Source organism: Miniopterus natalensis, chromosome 2 (genome assembly GCF_054644295.1).
Source record: "Miniopterus natalensis isolate mMinNat1 chromosome 2, mMinNat1.hap1, whole genome shotgun sequence".
Lineage (NCBI taxonomy): Eukaryota > Metazoa > Chordata > Mammalia > Chiroptera > Miniopteridae > Miniopterus > Miniopterus natalensis.
The window spans coordinates 11,680,643-11,697,079 of NC_142082.1; the positions used below are offsets into that span (position 1 = coordinate 11,680,643).

At 37.3% G+C, this 16,437-nt stretch overlaps 1 protein-coding gene across 2 annotated transcripts in view; it reads left to right on the forward strand.

Moving 5' to 3' along the window:
- MSR1 (macrophage scavenger receptor 1) overlaps nucleotides 1-16,047 on the forward strand; it is a 56,917-nt gene extending 40,870 nt beyond the window's left edge. For both annotated transcript variants that reach the window (XM_087813719.1, XM_087813720.1), the window contains exons 9-10: nucleotides 6,815-7,003; nucleotides 15,547-16,047. In XM_087813719.1, coding sequence (XP_087669845.1) covers nucleotides 6,815-7,003; nucleotides 15,547-15,680 — 323 coding nt within the window. In that variant the 3' untranslated portion in view covers nucleotides 15,681-16,047. The remainder of the gene's footprint in view (nucleotides 1-6,814; nucleotides 7,004-15,546) is intronic.
- Nucleotides 16,048-16,437: the final 390 nt, after the last annotated feature.

The following is a 16,437-nucleotide window of genomic DNA, read 5'->3' on the forward strand; positions in this document are numbered from 1 at the left end:
AGCTTATAGCTCATGACACTGAAGAGAAATTACACCGAAACCAGGCTCTGCTTTTCTTGTCTCACTTGGCTTTTCAGTTTTGTTTGTTCTCCGCATGTAAACTCATCCTTAAGCATCACATCCCTGTGGGGATCTGTACATCTAGAGCGGGGTTCTTCTTAAACACAAGTTCTTCTTTCGTCTCAAATATTTACCACCTTTTCAGCAATATTTTAAAGTCCTATCTGATGATTCAATTCAAAAACTGACAAATTAGGATTGAAAATAATAGCGTTCTGATATTTTTTTAACTCTCATACATTGAAGTAATACACTCTTATTCATGATTAAGTTAGATTTACTCAATGTCATCTGAGTTTAGTGCAGTTTAATTTGCAGCAACACTCTCTCAATCTTTACTCAGCAGGTGAACTATGGGTGTTCAGTATAATCGTGGTCGCCTTTGCTCACTGTTTCCCAGTGTAACCCAAATGTCTACGACCCAGCTATTCTGCAGTCCTCAAATCTTGGGGGTCAGTTTTTTCTTTAATACTGAGCTACAACTGTTTGAGCACCAACCTCATGCTCTAAGGCAATTCCTGGGATTCCTGTGTACAATAGTTTGATGAGAATATAGAAAATCCACATTCCTGTGTATCTCATCTGAATCCCTGCCGCCTCTGTGACAGTGGGTGCCATCGTGTCCCTAAAAACCCATGTCCGCCTGAAACCTCAGAACGTGACCTTAACTGGAAATAGGGTCTCTGCAGGTATAATTGAGCTAATACGAAGTCATGCTGGACTCAGGTGAGCCCTAAATCCAATGACTGGCACCTTCCCAAAAACACAGGCTGCAGGGACACAGTGAAGATGACGGGGAGAGGGCGAGGCAGCCGCCAGGAGCTGGGGAAAGGCCGGGGGGCCCCTCCTGAGCCGCCAAGGGGCATCGCCCTCGGGCTTCGTGCCCAGGCCCTGAGAGGAGCTGGGCTCTCCTCTCCATTCTCTCTTGGGGTTTCCTGAATATGTGTCTCTCTCCACACCCAGAGCAACGGGTTCAAAATCTGCTACATTCTTTTTCAGAGAAATGGAACTTGTTTCTCCAAGCATCTGGTATCTGGGTTGCAGCTTTCATAGCGAAGTACCTCCTTACGATAATTACCTTCAATAAAAAGCCAGGTCCCTTCCTAGAGGAATTTTGCCATAGTATAAGGACCCCCAGGTCAACCTGCAATCATTTTTTAAAATTTGTCATATTTGGAACTCAAACATCATAATTACCATTGTAATATATTTAACTGTAAATTCCAATTTAAATAAATGATATCAAAATGACTATGAGGTTAACAATATCCTAAATGAAAATGAATTACACTCCTCAAAAGTCATTTTTAACCTCAGTTCACCCAGGCAGCAGTGATAGACACATGCGCAAAAGCCCGGGGTTCAGACACTTCCCAACATACTTCTGTCTTATTAGGGGTTAGCAGATTCATAATATCGTTTTCCTAACTTTTAAGGAAAAGACCTATATGAAGCATTTTTATAATTTATTTAGGGCTCCTGTATGGCTCCATCTATATCTCTGTGAATGTGTTGTCTTCTTTAAATAAAATATATTTCACACATAAAGAAAAGAAGGGTGACCAGCAAACAAAACTTTTGTATGATATATGAAGTGTTTGGATTTATTTTTAATAAAAAGGGGAAAAGCAAAATAAATAAGTAAATAAACAGGAAAGAAAGATAAATATTCATAACAAATAGCTAATTAATAGTCAGGTACACACACCTGGGTTTTAGAGATACTGAAATTTTACCATACGAACTACAAGTATTTGTTTTTAAAGATATATAATTTTAATTAATAGAGTTGAAACCCTACTAATGCCTGCCTCCCTTGCTTTTCCAAGATAAAACGTTGCCTTGGAGTTTATATGTTTCTTTCCATTCAGGTTTTCATATATTTACTACATATGTATGTGTGCATAAACAATAGATGGTATTGTATTGTGTGTTATTTTACATAAATGGAATCCTCTCTCATTCTGACCTTGTTCTTTCTCCTTGATGTTATGAATTTCAGCTTTGTCATAGACCTGCTACAACAGTAAGCATTAGTGAATATCCAGCCACTATTTATTTGATTAAATTACTCTGAGTTTTAAAAATAATATAATTATATAATATTAGAAAAAGATTATATATTCAATTTCTGTCCCATATACAGAATTAGTGTCACTATGCTTAGATACTTTCTTCCAGTCTTTTTATATATCTTTTTTTTGCATAACTGAAATAAAAATTTTTAATAATGTAGTCATTTAATATTATATTATCATATTTCCCCCTATTTCCACACGATCCTTTGAACAGTTGTGCTTAATGCCTCTAAAACTATCCATCTAATGTATAGCTATCCCTTTATCTGGAGATATTTAATATATATGTTTTACTTCTCCCTTTAAAAATAAGTATGCAATAAACAAAATAAAAATAACCCCTGAACTTTTAAACTTTTATTGTATTGGTGTTATTTCCTCAGATTAAATGACAGAACCTTTTGTAAAACATCTGGTCTATTACATATTTTTGTTTGGTATCTTATGGTCATAGAAAAATGAATGTGCTATTTTAATAAATATTTTATATATTGTTTTTATTTTACAAATGGACTTTAAAATATATAGAAATTAACATACTACATTCTTCCCTCTAGAACTAGGAAGTAAAAATAGTAAGATTGCCACTAAAACGTTAAATTACAATGAATCAGAGCAGAGATAATGTCAAATCACCTAACTTGACTGAATGTATTAACATATATAAAGAAAAATGTGCTCGCAGTCCAGTCCCAGAGGCAAAATCTCACTCCTATGTCTCATTGTAAATTAATAAATTAATTAAACGAATAATTCACTTATTGTGATTTGACTTCCTATAAAGATTGCCCAGGGGAGAAAATGGCCTTGTCAAGCAGATACAAATATTCCAGTTTTTGAGGCAATTACATTTCCCCTTGTAAATTGAATTGACATTTAGTCCCAAGATTCTGTTTGACATTAGTCTGCCACTGAGAGATAACTCCTCTAACCCTACAAAATCAGGTTGTGGAATATGTAAGGCTTTTGATCAGAACTTCCCACCAAACCCTCCTCCTGCCTTGGGGACTTTCAGTAGAGAGCCATGCCATTTTTTGCTGTAATAAACTCATATTTAATTCAGTTAAATCAGGCTTTTCCTCCGTGATTTCCTTTACTGCTTCTATTGTTTGATATGTTAAGCATTTACCAATTTAATTCATTCAGCTAATGCAGTTTGCATATCAAGAAGAACTCACCACTCATTCATTCATTCATTCATTCATATCATAACTCTTTATGAAGTGACTACTAAGTGAAAATCTAGATTTTGTCAGCTGATAAAAATATAACTGTAAGGATCTCAGTCTAGTGGAGAAAATAAACTAGTTTGCAGTGTTTTGGTAGGTCAGCTGTGCTGTGGGAGTTGGAAGTGAGAAACCCATCCAAACCTGGGGTGGACTGAGGGTGGAGAAATGGGAAGTATGTGAAGGGGAGAGGAAAGGGCAGGGAGGTGGAGAGGAGGGATTAAGGGAATATTCTAGAAAGGAACCAAAGCTCCAGAAATTAAGGAAAGTAAGGCATATTTAGGCAAAGTGAATAATTATATTATAAAATAAAAAGGGCAGGAGTGCAGGGGCCGAGAGGTTCTCAAAGGATTCGACTGGAGAGGAGAGGAAAGCAGAGAGGAATCATGCATGACCTTAGTTATTTCAGGGATCACTTGGCAAGAGTACCCCTACTGAATCCTACTCTATTGTGTTTTCAGCTATAACAGGGGTTGGGAAGCTTTTTCTACAAAAGGCCAGATAGCAAATATGCCAGAAGGTCTCTGTCACGACTATTCAACTCGAATGTTTTGGCCTGAATGGAGCCCCAGACAACATACGGACGGGTGGGCGAGGCTGCATTCCAGTGCAGCTCCATGTGACAGACAGCAGGCTGAAATTGGCCCAGGGCCATCATTTACTCCTCTCTGGTACAGAAGACTTTTTGAAAATAGTAGATAATCATGTCTGGATATCACAAAGCTCAAGTAAACTCACATCTGAAACCCCTGGGTAGATTTTGTCTCTTTGCAGAAGCTCATCCCAGTTGGTAAAGAACTCATCTTTGAGGAGCATAAGCAGTTAGCAGGGAATTATTTAAAAAAATTTTTTTAATGAATAAGGTGATTAATATCACAGGTAATATATTCATCCCAATGCTTTTGTCAGAAAAGGAAAACCTCAAAATTTTTAAAACTTGTAAAAATAAAAACTTTGTATTTGCCTACCATTTTAAAGAATGGACTAGTTCTGTTAACTTTCATAATGATCTCAAAAATGCACGAGCCTTGAAGGTGGGGTACGTATAGTATTCAAATTATTCCAGGAACCCAGGGAAACGCCCGGTACAGAGAAGTTGTATGAAGATGCATTGAACTAAGAGCAAATATCATCTTCCTTTTAAACAGCTGAAAAATTTGGTCTTAGGTTCAATGTTTTAATAAGGGCACATAAAGAGTGTCAGAGGCAGAACTAAAATCCAGATGATCTGAATCCTGGATTTTTAATTTCAGTTATACTCCACAGTGACAGATATGAAAAAGAACACAGGGCTAAACATATAATTGATATTGCATAAATACACAAAGATTATTAGAATGTTTTCTATGAAATGAATTTATTGTCTTTGCTCAAAACTCCCCTTCAACTAGGAAATGCCTCTGACCCTCACTCCAGAAAAACTATGTAAGTGCAGTGACCTGTCTTTGGCCCAAGCTGTTTGGTCCACAGATGGGCAATCTAGCTCAAACAAAGCCAGAGGAGGGCTTCTGCGGGCCTTTAGAACTGTCAGTAAGGTAGAGATTGTAAAATAGAAATTTATGAGTTATTAACACACATGCTTTATCATGTGGATTAGGGAACAGAGACATCCAGCTTGCAACAAACGGAAAGAATGAAGCAATTTACAGAGAGGCTTTCAGATAAAACTTGGAGAGTACTGAGCAGATTTGAGTTGGTTCAACTGATCTAGATGCCCTAATAGCATCTTACCCCTGGGTTCCCTAGGGAATCCTGAGGTCCCCAACATATATTATCATTTCCATTTTGGCATGTGTTTCTGTTTGTAGCCAATTACAAAGTGATGACTAATACAAAGCCATTAAGTAGACACATGGTTAGTTTAGCTGTGTTTATCTGATTTGAATCTGGAGGAAGTCTACATTAATAAAGTCCAGGGGAGAATTAAGACAGCTACCCAGAAAAAAATACATAAAAATTACTCTTTTCTGAAATCTTTAGGTACGAGGTAAATATTCCCCAGTGGAGAAAAATCTGTCTGACTAAATACGTTAGCTTGAGAGCAAAGAAACCATAGCCATTACTTACACCCATATAATGAGCTGGCTAAATTCAGAGAAAACTGACCTGCAGCTGTATAGAGAAAATGCTGATGGAGGCTGTTCAGAATGACAAAAGGGCCTTCTCTCCATCACCAAAACAGAGTGGGTGAGAGAGCCTGTGGGCTGCCGCTTTTCTCTTGGTTAGTTCAGAGATGGTCAAGGATCAGCAAAGTGTGGTCACATGTCTATAATTGATTTATAATTGAAAAAGACTGTATTTAGTTGACAGATAGGCATAGGCATGTCCAGATAGATTTAGCCCTAAAAAATTCCATAGAGGAATATATTCCTCTTCAAAACTGCACAGGCATAGGGGATTGGGAAGAAATCTGCACCTGTTCTCTGGAATCAATGAGGCTAAAGGATTGTATAAAAGCATGACATGCCTTCGCTTTTAAATTTATAATATGATCTTCCAGGTTAGTGTTCTCAAAGTATGGTCCCAGGACCAACAGCACCGGCATCACCTGGGAACTGGATAGAGGCGCAAACTCTTGAGTCCCTCTCAAGACCTGAATTAGACACTCTGGGGGTGGGGCCAGCCATCTGTGACCCCATTGCACACGTCTGCGGACTGGACCGTGTTCATCCATCCCTGCTCCCCCATCACATTTATGGGCTGGGCCCAAAACACCAATGTGATGCTATTTGCAGGTGGAGCCTTTGAGAGATAATTAGGTCTAGATGCAGTCATGGGGAGAGGGTCCTCATCACGGAATTGGTACCCTTAAGAGATCAGAGAGTTTATTCTCTCTCTCCTTTCAAAAATCGTCTGCTTTTTCTCTCATTCAAATAAAGAAAAACGTGTTGGGGCAAAATCGAGGGCCTTGTAATAAGAAGTATCCTTGCTATTTCTAAAGAAATGTCGCTATAGTTCTCTCGTTTCTCTCGCTAGAAGATAGGATGTTTGGTCATCTATTTTTGTGTTTATGATATTATAAAATATCTTTCCTCCACCTCCTATGTCATTGAAAGTGACTGGATTGTATTGTGTTTTCCAGTTTGTGTGTTAGTGTGTCAAGAAAATACTGACTCACTTTGTTTCAAAATTTTCTAAATAGTACAAAAAAATCTATATATCATTTAAAAACTCATAGCTGTTGAATTTTAAAGTCATTGGAACATAATCTTCGAAGTGTTCTCATCTACATAACTTACATAAATGTTAAAACAGAGGGAACATATTTTATGCTTCAGCTTCGACTAATGCCATACTTGCAATTAAACTCTTCAGTAGGCGATGCTAGAAGGTTTAAAATTTATTCTAATCGTTGACCTTACTGAAAAAAATGTGCTAAAATGATTTTTTTTAAAAAGCATTATGAAATTGTGTTACTATATAATTAACCCCTGCTTGCCTGTGTTACAGCTGCGCCTCAGAAAGTTCGGCTGGTTGGTGGTAGTGGCCCTCACGAAGGCAGAGTGGAGATTTTCCATGAGGGCCAGTGGGGCACAGTTTGTGATGACCACTGGGAGCTGCGCAACGGACAGGTCATCTGCAGGAGTTTGGGATACCCAGGCGTCCGAAATGTGCACAAGGGAGCTAGATTTGGACAAGGTAATTTTTAAAAAATTTATCTTTATTGTTGAGAGTATTACAGATCATTTTTAATTTATTTTTTAAATGAAGCATAGGTGTTCTCTAATATGTAGAAGCAAGTAGAGAGAAACTTAGAGCATAGGAAGAAAATTGTGTGTAGGATTTGCTAAAATGGCCTTTCCTAGAAAGTAGAAATGAAGAGAAAGGGATATTAAAATCAAATGACATATGCTCTCAGACAACCTTTAATATTCAACTTTTATTTAGATTCAGTTGGTTAGTTGGAGCGTGCTAACACAGAGGAAAATAGACTGACTGACAAAGCGGGCCGGGTGAATGAAGTACACGACTGCTAGAATCTATGAGGGGGACAGCTGCTGTTCTAATAGGAGGCACCCATTGTCACCCATGCTGACTCGCTCACTTGGCAGATGATCGCTAAAAATTCTTCAGTTTTAGAAATAACAGCATGAGATGATCTGACTTCTTAGGATGTGCCTTTGTTGAGAAAATGAAATATAGTTTGCCAGTTGTTCAGATAATTTAATCAACATGGACTAGCCCAATAGCTTAATCCAAAGAGAGAAAAATACACTAAGATAACTTTTATCAAGATGATTTACACCTTACATTATCCAAATTGTTGACAACTCTGCAGATAGCTTTGTATCTCTAAGAAACAAGCCTGGTAGTACAATTTATTAATTTCGTATATCTCAAAGTAAACCTTTAATCTGTTACAAAGAGAAAACCAAATTCAGAGCAACAGCAGTAGCATATGTACCTTAATTTGGGGGAAACTAGTAAGGTTTGGCAAAATGCAACCTGTGGTAGGAAAACAAAAAAGTTGTACCTCAGCTTTATTTCCTCTCCAAGTACGAAGCCTTGCCCTAGACTTCAAAGCTGGTTTTCCAGTGAAGTTCCAAACATCGATGGCAAAGCCATAGTTGGAGACCAGCGCCTTAGGATTCCACTAACTTTAAGGCCTTGTCTCACAAGTACAATATTCTTTGCCCCACAGCTTTTATTCATTCCTGCTTAGGTCTCTAGGGATTTCTGGTCTAAAGCACTGCTTAAAAAAGAAAAAGAAAAACATAAAGAAAGGAAGTATTACAGAATACTGGCAAGAAAAGGTTTTCTATTTAAATAAGTAATGAAACACTAGGGTTTTGTCTCATGTGAAATTAGTTTTGGGGCTATATGGAGGCCATTCTCCTGAGTTTTCTTCAGATAACTGACTATTTCTCTAAGGTGAGTGTCCATTTTTATCGAGGCTGTGTATTTATGGTTATTGGTGACGCTACACATTATACTAGAGTTTTATTATAATAAAACAACAAGGCATGCCAGGATTTTGTTTTTCATTTCACATTTTTCAAGCGCCTGCTGAAGCGAATCGGGAAGAACAGTTTGATAACTGAGGGGACATGAGCCGAAACTTTAGTGCTGATACTTATGTCTCAGAGTTTCTATTTCTTTTTTCAACAAAGTGAGAATAATAATAATACCAAACCACATTTAGTTTGAATCTTAAAAGAGCTGACATACAAACAGTGCCCAGCACAAAGCCTGCCTCGTAGCATTGCTCAAAAGTGGCCAAGATCACCACCAACTGTGTAACAGTAGGTTTGCTTTCCGTCCTTTGGAAAGGTAGAAGAGTCAGATCTGAGTTACACTGCACGGTGGCAGCAGTGATGTCCCAGGGTCACAGGGTTCAGGGTGGTTTCCCAGTGACCAGAGAGCGGTGTGGCTGAAGTGCCCGAGGTAGGGCCTCGGATAGTCTCCCCGCTCCACCCAAGGGGGCCCAGCTCTCGCCTCTGCTCAGGACGTGGGGTTCAGTACCGAACAAGCGAAGAATGAATGATTATGAGAATTTAATATAATAAAGCAAGATGAGCTGGGAGAAGTAATAAAACTGAGGTTATTTGTTCTGAAGAACAACAGGCTGAGAAATGAATTTCACGATCCGCTTCATTGTACGTTTTATTTTAAGAAACAGGCTTACACTGTAAGCTGATTGGGGATTAGACATAGCAAACAACCTTTTTGTGTAAAGCTGCCTACCCTCTGCTTTTCCACTCCTCCACCCTAAATCTACAGTTTCACTCGGGACGGGGGTGGGGTGGGGAGACAAAGCAATTTTGAATGCAGGGTAGAGACAGGAAACAGAAATGTGAGTGGAAGGGTTGGGGAAGGAAAGAGATGCATTCGAATTTTAATTATCTGTCATTCCTTAGGAGAGTAACAAGAATCAGATTAATGCTATACATACATTATTACCAACATTGAAACAAGAGGGAAAAAATTGGAATTTATCTTCTTTGTATAATTCCCCCATTAAAGAAAGAAAACAATTTTCTGGATGCAGTTTCTCCTGTCTCTCTTTCTCTCTTTTTTCCTTCTGGTTTTAAAATAGCAAACCTGGCTTACCAGAGATAATCCTTGTTAGCTTTAGGAAGAATTAGTTTTGCAGCTGCAAGAAAAATGATTTATAGGAATGAAGCTTAAAGCATGTGCCTTCTCCTTGAAATAGGTTCCTTCGTTTGGATGAGCCTTTTTGCTAAAGTGGAATGTTCTTTTTGAAAATTATTCCTTAGTAGACAACAAGGTTAACTTAAGGGAGCACCGAGAGGCATTTTGCTTGTCATTGCACGGGACAGGGGAGGGGGAGGGAGTCACTTCTCTCCCAAAGCAGGTCTCCACTCGCTTGTCCCAGTGGTCCCCCTGCAGCAAACGTGGGTGAGCTTTGTCAGACACTGGTGGCTCCTGGAATATGCCCCAGCCGTGCCCGAGCCCCCGCGCTAATGCGGGAAGCACAAGCTGGGCCTGGTGCGGTCACCTCCTCTGCTCCTCAGTCTACAGAAGTTTATGCCGAAGCCCCAAACTTGAGAGCAGAGACAAAAGAAAATTCAAAACGTAAATGTCATCTTCTATTCATTACCCCCTTCACATTCCATCATCAAGTTTCTAGTGGAATTTAAAATAAATACAAGAATAAACCAAAGGAGATAAAAAAATGTAACTATACTTCTGAACTAGGCTTGAGTAAATGGGAGTAAAAATAATCTCAAAGATAAATAAGATATCTTAATGGACAGGAACTCAAATTCTTACACTGCACCATGGACAATGCAAGTGCTAAAAGATGCTTACAAGTTGGATATTATATGGAACCTGATATGGAGCCTGTAGGGGTCTGAGCACATCTCTTTTGTTACTTATGGTGGCAAAGATAGTATGAAGTAGGAATAATATTGTTTAGCAAGTGCTGATTACATGACCTCATTTAGTGCACACAGTGCTTCTGAGAAATAGAAATTATAGGCCCGATTTTTCACAAAGAAAGTAACTAAAGCTGTCAGCTGTCACAAAACTTGCCTGCATTTACACTGCTGCTATGGTGGGGGTGGTGTTTTTTTTTGGGGGGGGGGGTGAAGGGCAGAGAGTCTAGATTCATTGTCTTAACCTGTCTCTTCTCTAGACAGAATGTTCTAAGTTCTTTATCCTTAAGAGCTTGGTGTCCAAAGAGCTCACTCCTTCGAAATCTTAAAATCCTAGAATTTAACGGGAAAGGAAACCTTAGAGATTCCTTAGCCATACCCTTTATTTCGCATGTGTAATGAAGTAGAGAGAATAGTGCCTTCTTTAGAGCCACGGAACTCGAATCCAGAACGTGAGTCTGTGGAACTATCTTCTATTCTGACTCCCAGTCCAGTGTTCAACTTTGATCCGAAAAACAATGTTTTTCTTGAGAAGCTGTTGACAAAGGACTTCCCTATTAGAAGTCCTAAAATTGATACAAATTCGTGTCACCCAGCCATAACTGGATTTAGTTCAAATTCATGCAGAGATTTTTAACCATTTGTGAGTTTTATTTTCTCACAGATCTATTCAGCAGCTCATCGCAAGTCTCATCACTTTGCTATATATTTCGCTACTGTATAAAATCTGATTCCCCTCCCTTTTTCCCCCCATAAACGTGGCGGGTTACTGAAGATTAGATTAAAGAAACTCAAATCCCTCAAAGAACAACAGTATCTGTATTTTTTTTTAAAAAAGCAGATGAAGGGGAAATGGTATCCTCTGACAAGAACACTCTCAAGCATCACAAACCAAGCTCATAAACCCCCAGAAGCTGTGGACAACACATTGGTCATTGCCTGCTTTGGAAACAACAAGCCAATCAAGTTGACCCCCAAAGCCCTAAAATTTTAAAGGGAATTGAAGGTGTGTAGATGATTAGGTAGACAGATAGGTAAATGATGATAGAGATAGATAGATAGATAGATAGATAGATAGATAGATAGATAGATAGATAGATGATAGGTAGGTAGATAGGTAGATAGATAGATGATAGATAGATGATAGATGATAGATAGATAATAAATAGGATTAGAGAATAAAAACATCTAAAATGTACACGTCGCCCAGCTGGGCTTGGCTCAGCGGTTGGGCGTCGACCTAGGATCCCGGCGATCAGGGCTCCATCCCCCGTCGAGGGCCTGCAGCAGGCAGCCGATCAACGACTCTCTCATCATTGATGTTTCTGTCTCTCTCCCTCTCCTTTCCTCTCTCTGAAATCAATAAAGATATATTTTAAAAGAATAATAAAAAAAATAAAATAAAATATACACATCAATTTTGCATAGGTTCCCACCAAGTAGAAAAGACAGTTTGGAGGCAAAAAATAACAATTGCAGCAGCAGCAACAAAATCCTTGAGTAACAGTTATTACCTGAAGAAATAAAAAACAAATTTGCTTTTTTATCTTTGAGGTTTGCATGAAGATAAAATTTTATTAATTTTGTGTTACCTTAGCATTAATTTTTAATGCCGAAAACAATTTGGAAGGATATGGGAAATGCATATTAAGTAAATTTTTCCCTTAGGCTCAATAGTCCTGAATATATTAATATAAAAATAAAATGACAAATCTTTGAACATTACTTTTATAGCTCTATTTGGACTCCTATGTAGTCAATAAATATCACCAAGTTGTAAAGGGCATTATGTTCTGTCGCTTGGCTCTGTTCTCTTTGAGAAAGCCATTCATCCTTTCTGAGTCTCAGTTTCTTTACCCATGAAATGGAGATAATTGCCATTATTTTACATTATTAGAAGAGTAAATTTTTAAAATTGTATGTGAAAAGAGTATGTTCACTGTATCTGAAAACATGTTCACTGTGTCTGAATCTTTCCACATAGAAAAGACCAGAATTACTGGATGGCACAATGTGTCTTTCATATCCCTGGGTTAAGAGCTAGGAGTTCTAGATGCAAGTGTCAGTTCTGCCACTAGTTACGCATGTGACCTCAGTGGCTCCATCTGCCTAAAACAAGTCAGATGAAGTCCCCCCTTGGAGGTCAGTGTGAGAGAGATGGATTTTGATTTTGTTCACTTGTGTAGGCACTCGAAACATCTACTAAAAACTGAATCTAATCACATAGAGCATTGCAGTAAATCACTGATTAGAGGCCAGCTCTAGGCGGACGCAGGGGCAATGCTCGACCGTGCGTTAGCTACTTGGCCTGGAGCAAAGTTACTTACTGTCTCCAATTTTTGCTTTCCTCAACAGTAAACTGGAACTATAGAAGCACTTAACTTTTTAAGGTTATTTGAGGTCTCAATAAGATAACACATCAAAAGCACTTTGAATGTGTCTGGCTGCATTGTAAATTCTTCAAAGAGTGTGCCGAAATATTCATTATTACTACAGAATGGTATTCCAACACTCATGGATTCCTCTACTGTGGTTTCTAAAGACTGGTGCATGCATGTCAGCACGTCAGTTAACTAAATAATATCTATCTTGGCCTGCCCCTGTGAGGCTGGCCCTGCTGGTGTTACAGCCATCGGGAGGCCTCACTCTGAATTCTCTTTTCCTGGATTGTAAAACTTCCACACTGCTGAGATCAAATCCAACGACTAGATCTACGAAATGTGGTGAGTGAGAGCATCACAGCCTCCCAGGGAAGACACCTCACATCCAGACCATGCTCATGCTCCCGATTGTGATAGAGCCACAGCTTTCACAGAAAATTTGCTCATGTTTATTTATACGAATTATAAAAGTCCATAAATGTAGCAAATGCAATTTATAAATGTCCCACTAGTTTACCCCCTTCCATGTTAACATGGGAGTAGTTTTATTATCTGTGCAATTGTCATTATTTGCCTATATTTCTGAGTAACCCTTGGGAACTTCCAAAAAGTTGGTATAGACTTTATATGTTGTACTTTTTTAAAAACACACACAAACATACTCACATATACAAACACTCACAAATACCAAAGGGACCATGATATCCCTACTAGAGCAATTTGGGAACCAAAAAGTGTTCCTGGGAAGATTTCCGATTTCGAGAACATATATCCCTAATCTTTTTATTTTTTTTCTTAAAATGTAGATGTTTAATGGTATCGACATAAGTTTCACAATTAAAGCAAACAAGAAATTAGTTTAAATATTTAGCTTAGAGGCTGCTTGGAAAAAACAAACAAACAAACTAGGTATGTAATTTGAGTATAGAATGAAAGTTGTTAATCTGCCTTTAAACTTCAAGTCGAAAAGGCTCAGTACCCGTGTGAACATTTCTAACACATTCAAGCTCTTTGGGTTCCACTCTTACAATTGATCAGTCGAGGATAGTTTTTGCTTTTTCAATAGAAATATTGTTCAAACCCTAATGACTTAATTACTATTACATTACATGAAAAATATAATGTTCCTAGTTACCTTGATAATGTAAACCAAAATATGATTTTGTCTTGTATTTGGATCTTTCTAGTGAAGGCACAAATTATTAAAAAATTAAGTGATTGCACCAATTAATTTTATGTGTAGAAATCAAAATGTCCTGTCTAATTCAAAAAGTAAATAAAAATATGAGTCATCACAGAAAATGTCTACATGGACATCCTATGAACTTATAGATTCTTCCTCAGTTTAACTTCCACATTTCTGCCAGGCACACAATTCTAAAATGCAGTTATGATGTCCTTTCTTTTTGTAGCTCACAATATAAAATTCAAAAAGTTTTATAGCACGGTCCCAGCTTTCTATTCAACCTTCCTTTTCCCTCATTAATATGGTTTGTGTTTAAAAGGAAGCCAGGAGACTGTTAACTATTCTAAAACCTCAAGCATGTTCATGCTGCGCCCCCATACGGAATGGATTCTTTTTTTTATATACATGGAAACTTCTATCCATTTTTTGAAGTTGGGTCAGATTTTATCTACATTGTTATAAAATTCTCAACATCTGTTAATTTATTCTTATATAATATGCATATGCTACATATATTATACACATTGTTAATCATGCACATATTGTTATTTATTGAGCTCACAGAATATTTGAAAAATCAGTAAGAGCAATGCTATAATATGTGCTATTATTTATGCCTCTTTGAAAAACAAGGCTTGATTTAACTGTTTTATAGCTACCCAAAGGTCTGTTTGTAAGTTGAATTTAGTATTTCTAAATGTTTTATATAGCTCTTCTGACCGAAAGAGAACCTTTTAACATGATCCCAATGAAAAAAATTCTCCACTAGTTTGCTAAGGTGTTTGTTGAAATTTAGCTGCTAAATCATCAGTTTCTTGATGGCATGAAATGTTCTTGAAATTCATTAGGAGGTCTGCAATATTGTATGTTTAACAAAACCCAATGAAATCATTCACTTAGAAGTTTTCAGAGGTTCTGTTTCTAACTGTCTTGAGACTAAAAGAAAGAACTTTAATATATGAACCACTTAGGAAAATTTTAGAGAATATCAGAAAACATTTCCAGGTCTTCAGTTTTAAAATTATCTTTCCTTGCTATGAATTCCTTTTAAAAAAGCACTTGTTTTCTTATTCATTGATAAAACACCATCCTTATCTTACAAGTGGCAGTTAAGTTTGTTTATTTAGATGAATATCTTCTAGGTAGCCCGCCTCTGACAGCCTTTGTCTTGCCTTCTGAAGTGTCTGAGGAATAGTTCAGAAGAGTGTGAGCGGTGTCATTTTCTGTGTGTGCTTACAGTGAAGAATCCATGGTCTTCTTGCAGGACAGTTTGTAAGCCCTTTGCTGGGTGTAGTGGTCTTCACTTAATTAAAAATAGATAATGTTTGCTACACCAGGCACATAAAATTGAAATACATGGAAGCTAAGAAAAGAACTCCAGGATACCTTGGGTCCAGGTCTGCCTCTGACCCATGCACTTGGATCATCAGGTCATTACATGTATCCATTATTATTGAAGCTTATTTCTTTTCTTATTTTAAAAAATAATTTGTGAAATGCTTAGAGGAAACCAATCATCCTTTAATCTATAATTTTGTAGAACTGTGTACCTTTGTTATAGCTCTTCCACTTTGGATTTTAGTATTTCACACATTGACAGAATATAAAGTTTTCTGGGGCGGAGGTTTGGTTTTGAATCCTCATAAAGAGCAGAGGGCTTGGGTATAGAAAATGACCAACACATTTTGTTAAATTAGTGAGTGAATAAATGGCTTTGTTCCACTCAGACATAAACACTGTACTGACTAATGTGATTGTATCTGATTTTTGTAGGTATTGGTCCGATATGGCTGAATGAAGTATTTTGTTTTGGGAGAGAATCGTCTATTGAAGGCTGTAAAATTCAGCAGTGGGGCGTGAGAGCCTGTTCACATGCAGAAGACGCTGGAGTCACTTGCACTTTATGACGTATCATGTTTCATTCACATTGATGAAATCGTTGCACAATGATTTTTATTACTTTGCTCCATTCAAATCAACATAATGGATATTTAAGAGATTAAGAATATTGTCCAAAAATAAGGAATATTTTTAAAAATCACTGGATAAACATATTGAAGACCTTCATACTTACTGTATGCCTGTTTTTGAACCATTTTAACACCTAGATTGTCAAATAGAATTTTATAAGGATGTATATATTGAATTGAATATCTTCAAGTTTAAGGCTTCTAGATTACAAATGTCAGTAATAATAGAAACAAATTTTAACCAATGCCTCCAATTTATATCTTTACCACAAGATTACAAACTTTTTTTCATTTTTGACTTATTTGTAATCTATTTCATTGATTTTAATTTAATTACTTTCTGAATAATGAGAAGGTTGAGAAAATTTCTTTGGCGCCAAGTGTGCAAAATCTCCAATCCATACATATTTTTGAAGAAAGAATCTTGTCCAGCTATCAAGATCTCTGATGAGCAATAACTTGGCTGTTAGATAACCAATGTAAATGATAAGTTTTGGCCATGTAAAACAGTTTCACATGTTCATATATTAACATGGTCAATAGTAACACAGTTAATAATAACATGGTTATTTTACATGGTCATGCACTGACAGTTATTTTACTGAATCATAAAGTTATTTGAAAGCAGGACTTATGAGAAAAGACGGGCCTACCATTGCTCTATGTATCTAAATAATTGTGGATCAAGAATGTC